Genomic DNA, 20823 nt, shown 5'->3' with positions numbered 1-20823 from the left:
ACACGCCAAAAAAGAAAAAAACAACAACAAAAACAAGATTCAACAAAAAAAGAGAATATTAATTGCACTTCCGTTTGTGAATAACAACTGTGGTGATGCAACCTTTTTCTTGGAAAGGTCATTGGAGCGAATTAAACAATTGCGCATGCGCATGTGCAAACAGTACTCGCTGCTGAGAAGCGAAAGAGAGGACTTCCGACTGATTGTTTTCAGAAAGCAAAACATAAGTTAAAATCGTCTTTGCCCTCCTGTTATGTCTTGGTCAGCATCTCAACGACAAAGGCTTGCATTTGAAAAGTCGTTGCTTGAGAAATACTTCCAAAACAGAGTAACATGGATTGATCCAACTGAGGCAGGGGAGACAAAGGTTGAAGTCCTAGTGACCTGCAGCAACGATAAGCAGTACATCTTGAGAGTTTACCTGCCGCCAGATTTTCCTAACTCCGTCCCTCCTATGATTGTGAAGACGCCGTCGATGACTACCCTGAAGAAACGCAACGGGAACAATTTAGATGGCCTCGTTGATCACATTTACGGAGTCCATGATGGCTGTACCCAAATCTGCCGTTTCAAACCGAGTTTGTGGAAAGACAACAACACGTTATACCAAGTGGTCATGAAAGGATTGATATGGTTGGAAGCGTATCAAGCCCACCTTCGTACAGGACAACCTTTGAATGTGTATCTTTCCGAAATGTAGATACCAGAGTTCATAAAGTTAAAGGTTTGAATGCCTGCTCCGCCATGCCACGAGTACATCATCCTTTGTTTGTGTGATTTTGTTATTGCTCCACCACCCCAGTTAATTTAGATAGAGTGACACAGAGAGAGAGAGTTCACTTTTCCGCTGGCGGCAAGAAAAATAAATCATATTTATCAAAATAGCACTTGCAAGCTGCAAAGAGAGTGATGACAAGCCTATAGTTCTTTGGCTAGTTTGTAGTTACATATGGCAGATCATACTGTAATTGAGTAGCGCAATATTGGTTTCCTTTTCAGTGGCCAGTTTAGATTGACGAACATTTGTAGAGCATTGTGTTGTAAAAAACTTTAAAGCTAAGGACCCACATGACACAGAAGAAAAATGTTTGTGTGATGACGTCACTACTTAATTAACAACTAGAATTTTGGCGATTATACACACCGCCACTTTTAAGTGACAGTGTTATTGCCAGTCGTGAGTATTGATGCATAGTTTTTTCTTACAAGATAAGCGTCATGAAAACAACATTACTTTATGCACATCACGAACCCTAATTTCCTAGGAACATCCAGGATATCACGACAAAGAAGTCTCTGACTTTGTTTTTAAAAGTATAGCCTCATCGTTTAACGACAAAGAGGATCTTATGTAGAATCGAATGCACGCTTCATAGCGTTCAGATAATGCGTGACTGCAGAAGACAAATTGTGTGGTTTCGTCCTTCTTTTTTACAAGAAAACTGTTTTCCTAATTTGCTCGTTTTCTTGCCTGCCGTTTATTGTTAGTTTTCTGTCTATGAATCAAATACATTCAAACATTTTTTTCTTAAATCTACAGAAGGTAGAGATCTCCAGAATGTTTTGTTTTCAGTTGGAATTAACTTCCACGCATGCGCTTTTTTCCTAGAAACTGGAATAATAACACAAATCATTTTTTGTGCTCAATCAGGAGCCAGCATTCGCTTGAACGTTTGTAAATGGGCTGGTGAGAGTCGGTTCCCTAGCCGGGGGCTCTTCCGCCCGTGCTTTGAAACTTTCGTCGCGCTTTTTCTCCCGACCCAACTGACTGCCCCTGGGTCTCTGGGATGGTGCTGTCTTTGTAAAGAAATCTGCAAACGGTTAGACTTTCTAGTCTTTTCGGATAAGGACGATAAACCGTAAGACCCGTCTTACAACCCACGCACATATAAACTTTGACAGAACCCGCACACCGTTCGTAATGAGTAGTCTCCCTTGTGGTGGTCCATCTCTCCTGGGGGAATGGACTGTTACGGGTCCGCAGTAATTGGCGCTACGCGCTGTTGCTGTGACCCTACCGAGAATCGGCGAACCTAAGGAAAAAACAAGTAAAATGATAATGAATATGCTCCACATTTTCCCTGCTACGCCTCGCACCTGTAACAGGGCCTCACATGAAGTTGGAAACAGGATGAATGAACAAGTAAACTACGCAACCTAAAACCAAAGTAAAATAGGTTTGAAATATACGGGTCCAATGAAAATGGAGTTTTTATAAAGGTGCGAGGCTACTTCACAAATCGTTTTGTCATTGCATGACAATCTAACTAGCACGATAAGCTGGGGTTCCCGGTAACTAGATAGCGTAATTAATACTGAGCATGAAAGTGGTCTAAGCAAAATGATCCAGCCAGGTAAACCGGGTCGCTACCCGGCTCATGTCAACTCAGCACCTCAGTGACTGATTTTGTGATACAACTGCGCATGTCTTTTGTTAGTGATATATTAGGGGCGGATCAAGGATTTTTCATAGGAGAGTGTACACCACTAACAATAACGTAACTGACCGGTGACGTAAACAAATTTTTAAAGCGAATTCGAAGAAGAAGGCTTTTGACTAGGCAATTACATGATATGAACTCCTGAGAATACGAATATCATACATGTCTACATATTTCGCAGAATACCAGTTAGGGGGCGCACCCCCTGCACCCTTCCCTAGATCCGCCCCTGTATTTCATTATTGCAGAATGTTTGTCACATAAACCTATAGTTTAGTGCTCTTAGCTCCTATGAGTCCCCAGTGGCTCAGTGGTAGAGCATCTGGACTAGTAGCCACAGGAGCCCATAACCCGGACCGAGCAACTCCCGTACTAGGCCTTTGTCACGGCGTTTTTACGGACCAGTTTATTTTTAGACACATTTTAGGGCACTTTTTCAAGCGAAAAAGAATCTCCACCATGTCTATGAGCGCATTCGAGGTATAAGATATCGTAAAGGAAAACTAAATGTTATTAAAAGGCAAAAAAATATCATTTTTAGATCTGTTTTGCTGTTTTGCTGTTTTGCTGCCTGGTTTGTAGAATTTAAAAGATATTCAAAATTCGCGTAAAAACCGTTCCAATAATAAACTGGTCTATGAAAACGACGTGACACGAGCGCATGGAAGTTGCTCGCTTCCGGTTATGGGCTCCTTTTCATAGGTTTGACTCCTTTTTGGGAGTGTTCAGATTTTTTCTTCCGAGGAGCCCCGCTGAGTCACTGACTGAAGAAATACCTTTCTCGTGCTTTCACCTGGCAATTGCATTTACCATCTCACTTTTATCATATTACTTCGATTTTCTAAGTCGCCTTTTTCTTGTTATATATTGTTGTTTCAAAAAAGGGAATATTAAATGCACCTCCTTTTATGAATAATGAAGGTGGTGATGCAAGCTTTTTCCTAGAAACGTCATTAAAGCTAATTAAACACCTGCACATGCGCATTAAAAGCGAAAGGGAGTTAAGACTTTTGAGTAGTTTTTTTTCAGGATTCAAAACATAAGTTCAAAATTCGTCTTTGCCGTAGTGTCGGCATGTCTTGGTCTGCAGCTCAACGACAAAGGCTTGCATACGAAAAGTCATTGCTTGAAAAATACTTTCAAAACAGAGTAACATGGATTAATCCAACTGAGGCAGGGGAGACAAAGGTTGAAGTCCTAGCGACCTGCAGCAACGATAAGCAGTACATCTTGAGAGTTTACCTGCCGCCAGATTTCCCTAACTCCGTCCCTGCTATGATTGTGAAGACGCCGTCCATGACTACGCTAAAGAAACGCAACGGGAACGCCTTACACGGAATCGCTGATCACACTTACGGAGTGCGGGACGGCTGTACCCAAATCTGCCATTTCAAACCGGATTTGTGGAAAGATAACAACACGTTATACCAAGTGGTCATGAAAGGATTGATATGGTTGGAAGCGTATCAGGCCCACCTTCGTACAGGACAACCTTTGAATGTGTATCTTTCTGAAATGAGTTCCAGAGGTGTTAACCAGTATCGCCATACCATGGGCAGAAAAGCCTTTGCCGCTTGTGTGTTTTGTGTTCTCGTGGCCTGTTACTATTTGCTCCGCCATGCCACTTAATACAGAGACAGCTGGCGGTCAGAAACAATTATGATATTGCAACTGCAATCCGAAAAGAGAGTGATAAGGATTTTGAACTTCTTCGGCCAATTTTTAGTAGCAGTATCTATGTATATATATATATATATATAGCATTGCTTACATTTCAAAGAACAAGAAATGATGGATGAGCGTCCTGACGCAAGTGGTTATACCAATATTGAGGAGTGCAATATTATTCTCCTTTTCAATGGCCTATGTAGATTAAGCAACATTTGTAAGGCATTGTCGTGCTATACAAACATTAATGTTAGGCTCCCTGAAAAAAAAAATGCTCGTGTGATCATGCCATTGCTTTTAACTTGTAGTTATTAAATGACTTGAATTTCAGAGAATTAACACCCTGCCAATTTTAAGTGACGTTTTTATTACCAAAATTGTAAATATAGCCTTTCAATTCCATTTACATAATTTAAAACCACTGTCTTGAGACTGTGTGTGTGTGTGTATGTGTGACGTATACTGTTTACATTGGGATGCAGTTTGTGACCCGATGAATCGGAAGTAAATAATCATAATCATCATCGGCGTCATGGTATTAGAAAAGTTATGGGGGGGAGGGGAATTTTTGAGCCGCAGGAATTTTTTTTCGTCATCAAATTCCTTGTATGAATTTTTTTTAGGCCGTAGCATGAATATTTTTTATGGTTAATTGGCGTGCATGAATTTCTTTTTCATTCAATTTTGCCTTGCGCGAATATTTTTTTTGTACTTCGCCCGCCACCCCCCCCCCCCCCGCCCCCATAAGTTTTCTAATGGTCCGTCCCTAATACCAGTTTACTTTCAGTTTAGTTCATCCTTTAGTATAGTGTTATATGCAGGTGCTTTATTACTCTTCAAGAAGAGTTATGATGGGCCAAGTAGCCAATCTTAGCAAAAGGTAATGCAAGAGGTTGTGTGGGAAATATATTTAAAAAACTTCACTAAGAGTCAAAACAAACGCAAAATAAATCATTTTAGAGGAATGGAATTCCTCAAGTTTCTTTAGATCGCGACGGTTTAACATAATTTGGATTGTTTACATCATTATCTGAGGAAGACAACCAGCCGGTTCTTAATTTTCGTTAGCAAAGTGCAGGCAGGTATATTATTACCACCTGAAAATTGATGCAATGTTTGGTTTTTCTACAAGCCAGGCGTCACGCGAGCTTGAAAACGAAAACAACATTACTACATGTGCATCACCAACACTAATTTCCTAGGGACATCCATCCATCCGCCGGCCGGATGATGCAAGTCATGCGTGACAGCTGCAGAAGACAAATTGTGTAGTTAGTCTCTTTCGGCATCGTCATTCCTTTTTTCAAGAAAACTGTTTCCTAATTTGTTCGCTTTCTTGCTCGCAGTTTATTGTTAGTTTTCTCTCTGTGATTCAAATAGATTCCAGCATTCTTTTCTATATTTACAACGGATAACAGAATGATTCCTGTTTTTTTTGGAATAAACTTCCACGCATGCGCGTTTTTCCGAGAAAGTGGAGCTACAATTTTAAATTACAACCTTTTCATGCCGAATGTTATCTACGAATTTCCAGAGGTCTATGTACTAAGTTGGTAGCAAGATAGTCACTGCCGATATATATTTTTTCTTTTACTTATAACATGTCTTGGTCACCAACACAGCAAAAAAGGCTAGGATTTGAGAAAGACTTATTGGAGCAATATTTCCGTGGTAGGGTTTCCTGGATCAATCCACCTGGAAACACAAGAGTTGAGGTCAGAGTAACTTGCACTAACGACAAACAGTACACACTTCGAGTGTATTTGCCTTCAGACTACCCCAACTCTTGCCCTGATATGGTGATGAGCAATCCATCATCTTGTTTGCGGAAGAGAGACGGATCTTCACTGAGCAACACAGATGGAGGCAATCACACTTTAGACAGCAGGGATGGCTGCACAAAGATTTGCCACTTTAGAAGTAATTTGTGGCGGGATGATAACACGCTGTACCAGGTGGTCATGAAGGGTTTGATATGGCTGGAGGCTTATGAGGCACATCTTCGAACTGGAAACTCGCTGAGCAAATACTTGCAAGAAATGTAGGAGGGTGGCAAATGTAGTGGCTTCACAGAACAAAAACAGAAAACAAGCCCATTGTACGAATTAACGCATGATTGTAGAACAATTCCAAACAGAAACTTTAGTTGGTTTCAGTTTGGTAAAGGTTAGGCCGTTTGTTTGTTTCATAGGTTAGCACAATAAATCATTTAATATTCTTCAATACATTATAAAAAAAAAATTATAATAAAAATCATTTTCATCAGAAAACAGTTGTGTTTCCTAGTCCGGGCTATGGAGACAAATACAGTTGGTTTACCTCATGATGTGTCATGTAATATGATTGAACAATTCGAAATCATAATCATGGATTTGTATTGCAATGAAAGTAGGGTAGTTAGAGTTCTTCTTGTCTTACTTAAATCAAAGGGCCGCAGAACTGGCGTATCAGTGACATAAAAACTTTTTACTTGGCATTTTAAATGTAAACGAACTGAATCAAACAAGCAGCAAACCGACAATTGCAAAGACCACTCGTAATAAGATACTCTCATTAATTTGTTTTTAAACGACTTCCGAGAAATATACGTGATCTTGCATTTTTTATAGTTCAATGACCATGCGTGATTTTCCAAGAAATGATTAATGACTAGATGAAAAAACTGCTCTCAAGTAAACAAATACCAAATAAATTAGTTTGGCAAAGCGATTAAATATTGGCAAGTTTTCTACTCCAAGTAAAAAAATATATATTCAAAACAAATTATGCCTTGGTCAGCAACACAGCAGAAAAGACTTGGATTTGAGAAAAATTTACTTGAGAAGTACTTCCGTAACAGAGTAACATGGATCGATCCCACTGGCAACACCAGAGTCGAAGTCAGAGTGACGTGTACCAACGACAAGCAATACACACTCAGAGTTTATCTGCCATCGGACTACCCCAGCTCTTGCCCTGAAATGATTGTAAGCTATCCTTCCTCATGCCTTAGAAGAAGAGACGGTTCTTTGATGAGTGGTATGAGCGGAGCAGACCACATTTTGGGAATCAGGGATGGCTGTACCAAGATATGTCATTTCGACAGCAGTTTGTGGAAAGATGACAATACGTTATATCAGATTGTTATGAAGGGCTTAATTTGGCTGGAGGCTTATGAAGCGCATCTTCGAACTGGCCATTCTTTGAATAGGTACTTACAAGAGATGTGAGTGGAACACTTTATACAGCAACTGTAAAATCCCCACATTACTTTTGTTCGTTGGGACTATAGTGTTAACCGAATAACATTCGACTTTGTTATTTAAAATAATAGAAGCTATTGAGCGCTTTCACACACGGGGGCAGCTGCTATGCAAATTTATTGAAACTAAAGAAAGAATTCACATAAGGAAAGGGATCAACTCCTACGTGACTGGTTTGGTGCACCAATATGGCAGCCGTTTCTTTATTTGGAACACCAATATGGCGTACGCGACGTCGTGTGAAAACGCTCTATCGTTAACTGATAGTACTATGCGACTAACTTGATTAGAATATGGAGGGAATCATAAGGGAGTGATTTAAGCAAAAAATAATAAATAAATGAAATAAGTAAACATCGTAGCGATGACTAACGCAGGCGCATACACCCGAACTAATGTTTCAATAAGCTTTAGTGCTACAGTCACGTAAAGTTAATGTGTCGCCTGTACAAAAATATAAAGCATAATCCTAAACTAAACAACCTTGGCCCTAGATAGACGGTACCAAAAGCAAAATAATAGATCCAAACGATTGTTTGAAATTCAAAATAGCAGTATAATAATGCAATGGATCTAAGTTGTTGCCAATTAAAACCATCCGCTTCTCGGAAATACAGGAACTTTTCAGCGCCACGTGATGTTTACAATTTCGTGAAGATTAAAAACCAATATAACTTTATCATTGTTAACAACTCTTTAAACATTTTCCCAGAAAAGTTTAGAAAAGACGAAAAGTTTGGCGGTCATATCTTGAACGGTTTGGAAGTTATTCAACTTTTTAGTAATTGTGGGGGAGCCCTCCCGTGGTCTGAATAGGATTAAACGGTGCGGGTGACACACGAGTTCGGTAGAAAGCATTCTAAAGTCGTCGCGACAAACATTACCGTATCTGAAGTTATATTGTAAAACCAAGTAAGACTTAGGATGACAGCTTTAATCAGGTGCAAGGAAGAATTCTCTCTTCACAGTTAGTAAAGAGTTATGTGATGATAAATATTTGCTTTATGCAATTCAAGGACAAGTTTTAAAAGATTTCCTAGAAAAGTATTTGTGGGCAGGGTAAAGGTCGGGGTCTCTAGGCTCAATTGTATGTTTTGCCTTAGGAATTTTTCATGCCGTGATAGGGAGCACAATTAAAAGAGCACGGATAGGTACATATTACATATCAGCTGGGATATACATACAGTTAACGTTTTTATTCTTATTGGTAAAATAACATGCATTGTATGCGGTGAAAAAATAAATAACATTAAACCAGAAAAGCAAAACTTATGGATATGTATCTTGTTGACTCTCTGTGTTTGTCACATAAACAATCAAAAATGACCTTCATTAATGTCCAATGTGTGCTATATAGTTTGTAATTAGCACCGCTCTAGTAAGGAATTCGAATCTGTGGGTACCGTTTCTTACGCCAATTTGAGTTCAAAAGTACACAGAGTTAGCTTGTACTTCGATTTTGGTTTACTTAGCCATTCCGTTCTATTATTTGGCATTGGAGGTCAAACAGTGTGTTTGTTGCAAGGCGTCGATCCCGAAGTTTTATGCAAAGTTATTTGCAGTAATTTTGTTATGCCACTCTATTTGATGTTGTTGCAGCAGGGAGAAACGCAAGGACAGAGATGGCCTAGTGGTGACTCTGTCTTAATAGACCCCGCTGTCAGCTGCAGGTGAACGTCGGGTACGTAAAGCTCAGGTTGTAGGAAGGCTTTGTGGTGGACAGCTGTTAGGTGTCCTAGATACAAACAATTACCAGAAAGCAGAAATAAGTAGTGAGTACATGCAAGTTATACAAGGAGAAAAAACGCCGATGATAATTCACGAGACTCAGATTCAATATATATACATCTTCCATTTATTGTTGAAGATACGAAGGACGACGGGGAGGGGGGAGGGGAATTAGCTTTCTTGGGATCAATCAATACTGTGAGGGTTACAGTGTAAGTAGCCTCAGTTGTGGTAATAGCACATTAGTTGGTGGTGGTGTTATTGTTGTTCTTGTTGAGGTAATGGTGGTGTAGGTAGTAATGGTGGTGTTGGTTGTGTTGGAGGTGGTGGTATTAGCGATGGTGTTGGTTTTGTTGGGGTTGGTGGTGTTCTGGGTTGTGTTTGTGTTGGTTTTGGTGGTGTTCTTGGTTGTGTTGGTGGTGGTGGTGGTGTTTGGTGTTGCTGTTGGTGTTGGTATTGTTAGTGGTGGTGGTGGTGGTGTTGGCGTTGTTGAAAGTGTTAGTGTTGGTGGTTGTGTTGGTGGTGGTGGTGGTACTGGTGTTGGCGGTGGTGTTGGTGTTGGTGGTGTTGGTTGTGGTGGTGTTAATGGTGGTGGGGTTGGTGGTGTTCTTGGATGTATTAGTGGTGTCGGTGGTATTGGTATTAGTGGTGGTGTTGGTGTTGGTGCTGGTGTTATTGAAGGTGTTAGTGTTGGTGGTATTGGTGTTGTTGTTTGTGTTGGTGGTGGTGGCGGTTGTGGTAGTAGTAGTACATTAGTAGTAGTTCCTTAAAAAAATCTTTCTAGAGGGTAAAAATGGTAGATAAGTAAAAGCACCACCCAATGATGTGATTCGGTTCGATTGTTGGTCTATTTCTGTAATACCGTGACACGCAGTTTGGATCAGTATATTTTTGTTGACTTTCATCTTTGCCTTTCAATCATCCTTCAGCGTGATCTATTGATTGAGTTTTTGGCCAAACATAAGTTTCAAACAACTAGCTTCTTTCAAAATGAAATGCTTGTGAGAGGTTATTGTTAATCGATTGTTTTAATTTAATGTGAAGGAGTAGGAAAACACAAATGCAAGGCTTGAAGAACAGGCCAATTCAAAATAAGGAAGTACGTTCTAGAAGGGAGAGAAATTTGTAAAGTTAAGCAAAGTGCTAAGGTTGTTACCTTCACTATTATACGTTTTATGTATTACCGACACACTGTTAGTTCACTAAACCTTTTGAGAACTTACTAAAAAATCCGAAGTGTTTGAAAACTGAAACTGGTGATAATTTGGGCGCCATTTGTTAACATAACTTTACAGGAGCGTGAACTGCCTGTTACGAAAAGAAGCTAATTACTTTTAACCCAAAGGAAGTGAAATGATCTTATTGTTTTAAACACCCTTCTCCGTGTTTTCCACTTAATGCCTAAATAAAATAATTTAAAAGCCCCACGCGGTTCATCGTAATCTTATGAGGGTCACAAAAGTTGGCGTAAAACGACAAAGTATTGTTTTCAAATTACACAAATTTTGGAGCTGACTTTAAAGTATGATCATCCAGAAAAGAGCAACAACTTAACAATTTGACAATATAAATGTTAGGGTAGCGTTTAAACAAATGAAATGGCTTTTTTTTTTCAACCGTTGAGAACGCTTTTTAGACCAGTTAAAAAAACAAAAAACCATCAAATTTAGGCCCACCTTTACTGAGACTCGTCACGCACCCTGCACAATATATGCCTTTCTGTTCCACTTCATGACCTTGCAAAGCTGCAGATGATAAAAAATGGCTTGGAAGATGAGGTGTTGAGACGGAGACAGGAACATGACCTTGGTAGTACGCAACCCTATGTGCACACTCTCTAGGGAAAAAAATTAAAAATAAAAATAAAGAAAGAAAGAAAAAGGGAAAAATAAAATTTGGTAAATGCTTATCAACAATGTTTCTAGCTAATGATGAAAAATGGTTTCAGCATGTGGGGAGCAATCGTGCAATTGAAAATTCCGAATTTTCGAATTCTTAGCAGCTTAAGACGAAACCTTGGAGGCTGTACTCATTTTACTCTTAGACGCGTTGTTTTACCCCGGTGCCACTGTGAGCCTTTAGAAACAGTACCTCTTTCCCTAGGTGTTATTAGTTCTTTAGAACACGTACTCTAAGTTTTGCGCATGCCAAAAATTTTTGCGTTGGCTCAGTGTAGTAGATACTTGACTGCACGGATTGTTTTATCAATCCATTGTCACAAGTCTTAGGATGCCTTGCAGTCGGTCGGTTATCAAAACTAGGGTGTCATGGTTTGAGTATTTGAACATTTGTTCAAATACGGTGATGATAGTCATGCGTTTTGTCTACTTACCTTAAGGAAAATAAATCAAAGGCTCCTAGGAGCGAGCTCATGGATGAATTGAATTAGTGTAGAAAAGACAGTTCAATAATCAAAGAAAAACATATAAATCTTTTTGAACGGTTCATGGTGAACGAACTTGCCAAAATACAGCGTGACTCGAAGTATCCGATTGCATGTGTACCTGAATATTCTAGAAACTTTTTATCAGCGCAGCATTTCTACAGTTACAAAGCAAAGATCACTTTTAAAAGCAATTATTAACGCTTTTTAGTTGTAAAATAATTTGCTTTCTCATGTGACTGTCAAACACTTTCCGATGCTTTCAGATAAATGTTTCCATATGATGAGTACGTAACGTATACGCAGTACGAGCTATATTAATACAGAATACGGGCGTTTATGGCTAAATTGAACTGCTTTAGAACGCGCTCTTGATAAACACGAGCTAAAAATTATTTTAATACATGTAAAACGGATTAAGCTCAAAGCAGTACGTGCTCTGACCTAGCCAAGTAATTTAAACGCAGTCGAAGTATCCGATTGCCTTTCGCCAGAGACTTGTTTATACCAGCGCAGCATTTCTCGTAGAAATTACATTAATAGCACTGCTAAATGGAATCACCGACAAACAAAAGCCTACTTTAAGGCAAAGATCACCTAAGAATTCAAGCAAAATAGCGTAACGCTTGTTGGTTCGAAAACCTGTGCTTCTAGTTGACACAACATTAATTCATTCCCTGTTTGCATACGAAGACAAATGGTCGAACGGATTCGTCCAAACAACTGAATAAACCTCAATAAATACTCCTCAATGTCGCTTTAACAATTCGAGGACAGTTTTTTTGTAGTGATTATAAGGCTCTTTGGCTTATTCGCTTTTCGCTGAACGAAATCCCATCGTCAGGCTGCAATAGCTCTTTCTCGATCTTTCACACTCCTGTTGATCGCATCTTCTCCATACAATATCGGGAACAAATGTGCACAATTCGTCCAAATATACAACAATGATCCACGCTCAATTATTTCAATGTCCTTTTAACAATTCTAAGTCCATTTCTTGCGGATGATATTATCAGTGTTCTTTAAAATATTTTTATTTATACAAAACCCCTTCTCTATATTGATGTGTCGGGAAAAAAAAATTCGCCTTACTAGTACCCTTTAGAATATTCCAAATATATAGGTAAAAGGCACTTGGAAAAAAAGTAATACTAAGTAAGGGAGGTAGGAGTAACGTGTTTAATCTGACTTTAATGAATAAATTAATGAGAATCGAGTGAGTGAGTGATCGAGTGCCATTCGAGTGCCTCCAAAAGCCCATGGCATGACTACGTCATTCATGATCTAAAAAGAATGCTGCTGAACGAATCTCACACTTATGTTGATATTCGCCATTTGCACATATCCCATAATACATCCTGTTTAACCTAACATTTTTCCTAACCTTTTTTTTTATATATATGTATTTTTCCTGGGTATTTCAGCCCTCCTTCCCAGGAAACTGAAGACAATGCTTATGCAAAAGTTTAGGGGGCAAAGTAGGGGTATTATGGGAGATTTCCAAATGGCGAATGCTCTAATTTTTACACTCAAAACAAGGTTAGTAAATTGTAGCTTGAAACAAAGGGAGTATTTTAGAACCTGTATAGATTAGGAGAGGTATGAGTTGAACCTTTTAGTTTTGTTGATAAATATCACGTCTTATTTCAGAATCGAAAAAGATACAGAGTGGTAATAAATAACTATGTAAAATACTACATAATGAATGAATAGATCAGCAACAAGCGAAGGGAAAATCGCTCTGTTTCTTCAGCGAGCCATGCAGCGGTGGAATGTACATTTGGTCCCACGAAAAACACTGCTCAAAAAATCAAAAATTGGTTTGATATGTAGGGGAGATCTGCATCTATTTGAAACATTGTTTGTGATTGGCTGGGAAAACAATTAAGGGATTGTGACATAACAATGCCCCTATCCGTGAAAACAATGGAAGTGCAGATTAAAGGGGACCAATGAAATAAGAGGTTTAGAACAGTCAACCGGGAGGGGGGGGGGGGGGGGGGATATGTACAACTAGCGAAGATTTGCTTCTCTCTTTTTCATCTCAAAGGAGGAAAGCGTCTTCAAACGACTTGGGTCGTGCGTACCTTTGCATTGGTAAGATTCTGATGGATTCCCTGAATCCCTTCGCAAAGGGATTGCTGTCGATTTTCAGGCGAGTTATCTGTAATGACGAAACAAACAGATGTTGGCCTCAGCATACCATCTTGATCTTTGTGACAAAAGATTGACTTATGCGTTAACTAGCTTTAACTTAATACTGCAAGTGTGTCTAAGCACTAAATGACACGAAACTGACCTTTTTTGAATGACTTTTTAACGATCTGTTTGTATTGGCACAATGTTGAGACTTTGCAAATAAGTATATAATTCTTCCTGAATGCGAAGTTGTTTTTGTAGAACTGAAATTCTCCAGCAATAAGAAGACTTCAAACAACCGAAGATTTCCTTGTGAAATAATGTAGTTTCTGCATTTTAAGAAGGTATGTTTTCATGCAAAACTAAACGATAAATCCATTTTATGCAGTTTAAGAACGGTATAGGTTAATTACAGTACAAAACAGCTAAGGATTAACTTTAAAGGTTATGAAGAGTTCCAGTTGAAGAATTATTAATCCAAATATTGAAGTCATTTGTTCCGTCTGGTACCATGGAAGATTCATTTTCATCCTAATTGCATAATTGTGGAAGTATTCTACTAAAACTGCCTTAAAATCTTCTTTTTAGTTTATTTGAATCTTTCCTTCAGTTTTCGTGACTTAACGCATCCTGTGCGTATCAATTAGTCCGACTTCCTTTCTTCTTCATGTAGCATCTGATCTGCAGACTACCAAAAAAATTGGCGAATTGTCTGGCAATCTGAGTTTTGTGCAAAAAAGTCGACTTTTACACGAAAAGTAGCGTTATTCGATTTATTACTGTTTATGATTATTTGGCTTTTACCTGCCAATAGAAAAATGGCGGATGTGGATATTTGAGGTTCTAAGTGGGTCAGAAACAGTTACTCTTGGCGCGCGGTGCACGTTGACAGTCATTATTTCCAACTGCATGCAATTCATCACGAAAAGAAAAAAAAAATGTTAGTTGCATCTTTATTGATTTGCAGGTAACAAGTTCAGATGCCCAAGTTGTGAGGAAAGAAATAAATAAAATTTCGAACGATACATTTTCAGTGGAATATGTCTCTGAAGTAAGTCACGTTTTTTGCCTATGCTACAAAATTGCTAATAAGAAAACAAATCATCACATTCTTTTTGTCACATAATTTTGTAGTCGCAATTGCGATGGTTCACGATTTAAGTTTTAAAATCACCAAAGACTGCTAATTAATAGTCTATTTTTGATTATCTTGCTAATTTTAAAAAATACCCCCACCAAGGTATGATTCTCTGTTTAATCTGGGCTCCAGTAAACCTTACTTGTTTATTCACAATAACGTCGCAGCTGGAGATTCGTGCTCATTTTGATGTTTCAGTTCTTACCAGTTGATTCTGGTACGCTGTCACAGCAATGAAACTTGTCTCAGGAAACTCAAAAGTTTTGGCTCCATTCGAATTTAGGTCTATCACTGCTGCCGTGTGATCTCGTTTTCTCACGATGTGTACTCTGGGTTGATACTTGTGCATCGAGTTTAGGACAATCTAATGAAAAAAATGTCAAAAACATATTAAATTAGTTTACAGAAAACAACGCGATACATGTGATAAATTCTGGAAGCAGTTGAAGGGCGATAGAGTAATACCGCTTACAGTGGGATATGGCATGCCAGTCGTAACAGTTCTGATTTTTCATTTCAGGGCTAAAGTGAAATTGTTTCATTACGGTTGACTTTTAAAGTTTACAAGAAAGAGAACATTAGAAGCAATTTTTTTTCAAATTGAGAATGAGAAATTGTGTTTTAAATGGATGTCTTAAAGAACAAACAACTTCAACAAAGTAAACGAATAATGAAGATGTGTGTGGACACTTCTTGAAAACGGTTAATTTGAGGCTAGTTCCAAACAAATTAAAAACAAAAAGATCAGTTTCCTTGAAGGGTAATGCAACTTCGTTGTTTGCCCACAAGATAGGGGTCGACAGTCAACTCGGCAAAGGAACAGTACTGTTTGGCTTCTGAGTCAAAATATATCCTAGCCAGACTAGAAGGTATCAAAGTATCCGCAACGGATCTCATCCGCTTTCAATGCGCCGACTGTTATCTGCGTGGGAAACGAGGGAAAGATAGAAGAACCCGCATCTTAATCTGGGGGGCAGCGACCGTGCGTTTTCGTACAAAGAAAGCACGAATTGCTCGAAAATATAATAAACTCAAAGGTATTTTTCATTCTAAAGCTCTTGCATCTTTAAAAGGGGCTGTGTCGAGGCTGTCTAAGTCAGTTAATTTGTCAACAATGCCAATTACGTGTCCTTGTGGGCTACGGAACTCATCGTTAGCAAAGAAATTAATGGTAAATTACAAAAACACCGATTCTTGTCCAATAAATATCAAATGTGAAAAACAACAAAAAACAAATTTGAAGAACTGTTAGGTTAACAAGTTTACAAACTCCACAATTGCAATCTATTTTGATTTTGCTCAGTTTTGTCCGTCCATGCGCCCTCTTTTGTATTCCCCTTGTTATTTATACCTTTTTGTAATATTTTGAGCAGTTATTTTCCTGTTTCACTCAATTTCCTGACAGTTCCTACTGTTTGAATTTTGATCAATCTCGTGACTTGGCTCCTTTAATAGATGCACCACTTTCAAGTCCACTTACATGCCCACTCTGATCCAGCTCGTTGTTGGTCAGTTTGACTTTCTCAAACGAAATAATTTGCTTTAATAACTGTTCTCCGGAAAAAGGTGATTCTGGATGCATATAAAGTCTCACAGGGGCTGGAGGATCGGCCTTGCCCGCTACAAGCCAAGTCGAACGATGATAGGCGTATCTGTAGCGTTTATCATCAACAGGCACAGTATCCATTAGGATCATGTAATTGGCTTTAGGATCGACGCCATGCAATGACACCTTTAGGGTTGGGAACATCCTCCTTTGAGAGAAAGACGGTTAAAATAAACAAATTAATTAATTATCCTAATTTTGATTAAGATATTATTATCCATACCTTCTGCTTGAGTAAAAATTTACGATTGAGATTCCGTCTGTTGAAGAACAGAGTTGAGCAAGGTTGCAAGCTCAGACAATATTGCTTTCTGTTGTTAGGTATTTCTTTTTCTCGAGTTGAACTTGTTTCAGATGTCCATAAGGTTAACCAATTTACATGTTTATCATATCAAATGTGCAAAAAAAAAAAAACGAATTACTGAAGAGAATTTTTAGAATATGTTCTTACACTCTTATGGTCATGCAGTGGGTTAAAAACGTTGCAAACAGAGACAGCAAAAATCCTAGAAAACAGTTCCATTTGTTTCTTTCTGTCTTTAACACCAACTTTTGATCAATGTATTTCTGTTCTAATGGAGCAGCAAATTGGGGTGTGCATTCATAAACAACAGCAAAATAGACACTACACTTTTCTTTCATGTGCATTTTGGGGGAAAACTAATGTTCAGAATAAGAACTTGATAAGGGTGCACGTGTTTTCCCTAAGAGATGTCTTGCAATAAGAGAGAATTGCAACTGCTCTTAAGTCTTTTAATTGAATTGTTTGAAAAAAGGTGGATTTTGAAGAGTGCTAGCTTTCCCTCAGAAAAGGTCAAGGCTCTGTAAGGATATAGCTTCGAAACAAGCTGGTATGTTATTTAATAATACTTCTTGTACCAACAAAAAGCTGTTCCATTTGACGATTTTTTTTTACCGATGATTTCCAGCGGGTAGTTATGACTAATAAATCCTTTTCGATTCACTATATTTGCAAAGTGGAGACTATTTATAATAACCTAACGAAATGCGGTGAAATTAATTCAAGGTAGCATGCTTCTTAACCAATTCTTCTGAAAGGCAGTGCATGGCCGCAATTTAGAAAGATGTTATCCATCCACCAAATATAACATGGCCATGTTCATTTTATCAACATTATTCAGTCGTCCCCCCACCGTTAGATTCTTCTTGTTGTAATTGTTTGAACTTTCAGCCTTTAGTATTGTATTCTTTCGTTTTAAGGATAGTAGTGGGAGTTCCAATCCCTTGTCGTTTGTCGAAACCAATGACGGCGAGAAGTATGTCAGTCCCCAAAAGACAAGTAACCTGAACATAAAACGCGCGGCAACTGGATTAAAAAAAATATCATTGTGCTAATCAATAATGGAATAACTATAAGATATTCTCCCTTGGTCTGGTTATGCCTTAAAACTCCATATACATGTCAAGCACTCATCAGCAATGGCGATCTTGAAAAATGGAGTGGAAATCGAAGGAGACTGAAAATGTACTGTGCAGAAAACACATACTTAAGCATTAAATATCTACTAAGTCGAGGTCGAAGGTAAAGAATAAGACAGTCATGAAAAAGCAAACATATAATAATTATATGAATGCAGAACAGGGAATGTCAGCCCACCCTTACATTTTCCATTTGTTTCTCGAATAAGTCTCCTATTTCAAAATATGGAGTAAACAATAGAGTTGTTTGCAATGTCAAATCAAGACACTAGCTTCCCCTCCCAAAAAATATATGCAGACGAAGTTATAAGAACTACTTCCACAATCTTACAATAGCATTTTAAGGCAAGGAAGATCCTACTGCTACCGGCTATATTTTTCGTGAGTCGGCTTTCAGAACTTTCCCTTATAGCTGTCAATAAGCCAATAAATATAACATGGTGTAAAGTGTCTAAGTAGCTGCGGTGGACGACACTTAAAACAACGGACCCATTAACAATACATTATGTTTCATATGGCCGATTGTGAAGTTAGGCTTGAACTGTTTACTTTTTCCACATATTTGGAAGAATGAAAACGATCTTTGCGATGCCTGTCCATCGCGAAGGTTTGTCGATTGGGCCTCAAGAGAATGTAAACATTTCCACCCTGCTTTAGACGTTCGTAGCAGCCAGCTGTCCTAGTGATGTCCTCCTTGAGAGTCGTTTGCTTGAAGCCTCTTGCATTAGTCAATAAAAGATGTGACTGGATTTCATACAAAAACCTTTAGACTTTAAACATTTCTACAGTAGGTGATGACATAAACCTCACCTGCCAGACTTTGTTATGATCATCTCTGTGCCCAGTTCATTGAAGCGATCCCAAAGATCTCGACTCTCTAGAGTTGCTCTTACACTTGATAAGTCCTCAGCGACTTCTGATGAAGAAACTGGCGACTCCATACACTTGTCATCTGTACTGCTTTCTGCACAAAGTTTATGTCGCTTTCCATTTTCAGAAACCACAGTGGCATTCTCACCAGTGTAAGGCGCCTTCCTCTTTAGCTTGCTTGCTGCTAAAAATAACATTGTAGGTTTTAAAAGTTAATTTCATCAAAACAGTCCAATTAGTACGAGAAGTCTGTATTAGTTACATTACAAAAACACTTGGTGAATGTGTTTTTTCGCCAAAGCCTAACTGAAGAATGTTTGAACGGAACCGCCAATGTGAAAAACGTGACTGACCCAGTGCAAATACAACCGCCATTTTGAAAATGACCAGCTCATTCGAAGAGACAATTCACATGCATTAAATCGAGTATCTCATTTAGAGTCGTCCCGATATGGTGTTGGACTCTAACAGACCTTTTAACGCATCTTTCTTGCTGTAGTGTACAATTTGGGCTTATGCTCTAAAAGCTTGCCAGTAAAAGAAGTAAGAAAGTGAATGGACTTCATCTCCTAATTTATAACTAACTGTACCGCTTTCATCCGAAGCCATCAATGACTCAATCGAGAAGGCAGTTGCTTTCGAAGAGAGATTTTGCTGCGTTGTGAACTCTGCCATGATAATACTATTTATAATAAGTCTATATGCTGATTTCGACACCATTCATCTTACTAACTGAAGTCTCTAAACAAGTTATATAACAATCTCCGATAAAACCGTTGATTGGATCATGGCTAATTCCTCTCTCTAAGCCAATCAAAATTCTAGGCTGTAAAGCTTGTGAAATGAAACGCGGTTTCCCACTTATCGCGAGAGTGTAAGAGCGAACAGTGATTTCTGGGTGGTAGTAACGCCTTTTTTGAAGGTAGTCCTAGATAGATAGGCTGTATTTGCACGGACGGCCTTAACCCAAAGGATGACAACTGAGATTCCTACTATATTTCAAGATGCCGGACTAGACAATTTGACACTAGAATTCGTTTATCATGCCTTGTTATCACCCTTATGACCTTATCGTTTTGGAGAAGCCAACAAAGCACAAGACGTAACTTTGCGAGAGTCACTAGGCGTGGATTCTTTGGTCCTTTGCAAATGCGTTTGAAGAGCAAGGATTGTTTTGGAAATGCATCATTGACAACACTGTGTAGAGTTTCAACACTATCGCTTTGAAGAAACATCTTGTTGTTTTGCTTGCTTGTAAGGAGGTTTGTTTGGTTGCTTTTGAGTAAAAAACCTAGTTGAAAAAAAAATTAATCTGGACTTTAATCAACTTTTCTGATATTTCCTGTTACTTGCATTTTGCCGGCGAAAGACAAGTTCATGGTCATTCCACTCAGGCTGCGCTATTCTCAGTCAGGTGGATTATGCTTTCTTGACATGTTTTTAAGGCTTTAGTTGAATTACCTTAACACCTTATGTAATTTCCGTTAGTAGAAAAGCAGGCCGACAAAGAAATCGTCTGCAATCATGGATTATATCTCGTGAAAGTTATTACGAATTAACAAAATAGGTCACAGAACAAAAAGGATTTTTTTTCCGCGTAAAATTCATCGACAAATGAAATGTACTTAATAGTCATAAATTGCATGGAAAGTGCTTACATTTTTTCTTTAAAGAAAAAAGTTAATATTGCTTGGCTATTTCTTCTTGTATTTAACAGTGTTGTTCTTTTAGTCATTCATATAGCAATAAATAGCTTTACATAGATAACAGGCAAAAAGCCGATGACAAACCTGAAATGCGCCGCTCGTTGTTGCATGCCCATGGCTACATCTGATGCTGTGTTGACGCCAAATGAGACTGAATAATGCCATTTAAGCCCAATACACAAAGCTATAGGAGTTTATCAGCACCCTCCGTTTATATCTAGTGCTTATAAATAAAGTGTCTTATCTTCACTAAGTCCCACCGTAGGTCGTTTGTTAAGCTCACTGCTTGTCTGGTGCAGTTGAATAACCACTGTGCTCACAGCTTACTGATCAGGTCTTACTTATCACCTTGTAAGCTTTAAGGTACTGAAAAGAACAAAAAGAAGCACATTCAGATGTGTTGACAACATGATACCTAGTTTGTTTACCGACATCTGGAGTTAGAGATAATCGGCAAACTGA

At 38.5% G+C, this 20823-nt stretch overlaps 1 protein-coding gene and 1 long non-coding RNA gene across 6 annotated transcripts; one reads left to right on the top strand and one right to left on the bottom strand.

Moving 5' to 3' along the window:
* Nucleotides 1-8270: 8270 nt before the first annotated feature.
* Nucleotides 8271-20823, bottom strand: LOC140947425 (T-box transcription factor TBX20-like). Of its 5 annotated transcripts, none has more exons than XM_073396531.1 (7): nt 20446-20823; nt 18596-18839; nt 16220-16493; nt 14945-15103; nt 13550-13626; nt 10756-10916; nt 8271-9086 (listed from the first exon to the last, which is right to left on the bottom strand). In XM_073396531.1, the coding sequence occupies exons 2-7, from the start codon at nt 18724-18726 to the stop codon at nt 8932-8934; spliced, it is 957 nt and encodes a 318-aa protein (XP_073252632.1). In that variant the 5' UTR covers nt 18727-18839; nt 20446-20823; the 3' UTR covers nt 8271-8931. The 5 variants fall into 5 exon arrangements, with proteins under 5 accessions (XP_073252632.1, XP_073252628.1, XP_073252629.1 ...); XM_073396527.1 differs by lacking the exon at nt 20446-20823 and adding an exon at nt 19246-19497; XM_073396528.1 differs by lacking the exon at nt 20446-20823 and adding an exon at nt 19246-19496 and having other exon boundaries at nt 18596-18836.
* Nucleotides 13649-14626, top strand: LOC140947429 (uncharacterized). Its single transcript, XR_012166963.1, has 2 exons — nt 13649-13945; nt 14569-14626. It is a non-coding gene; the product is annotated as an uncharacterized lncRNA (long non-coding RNA).

The sequence above is a fragment of the Porites lutea genome, chromosome 9 (genome assembly GCF_958299795.1).
Source record: "Porites lutea chromosome 9, jaPorLute2.1, whole genome shotgun sequence".
Taxonomy (NCBI): domain Eukaryota; kingdom Metazoa; phylum Cnidaria; class Anthozoa; order Scleractinia; family Poritidae; genus Porites; species Porites lutea.
This window is presented reverse-complemented; position numbering and strand designations above follow the sequence as displayed.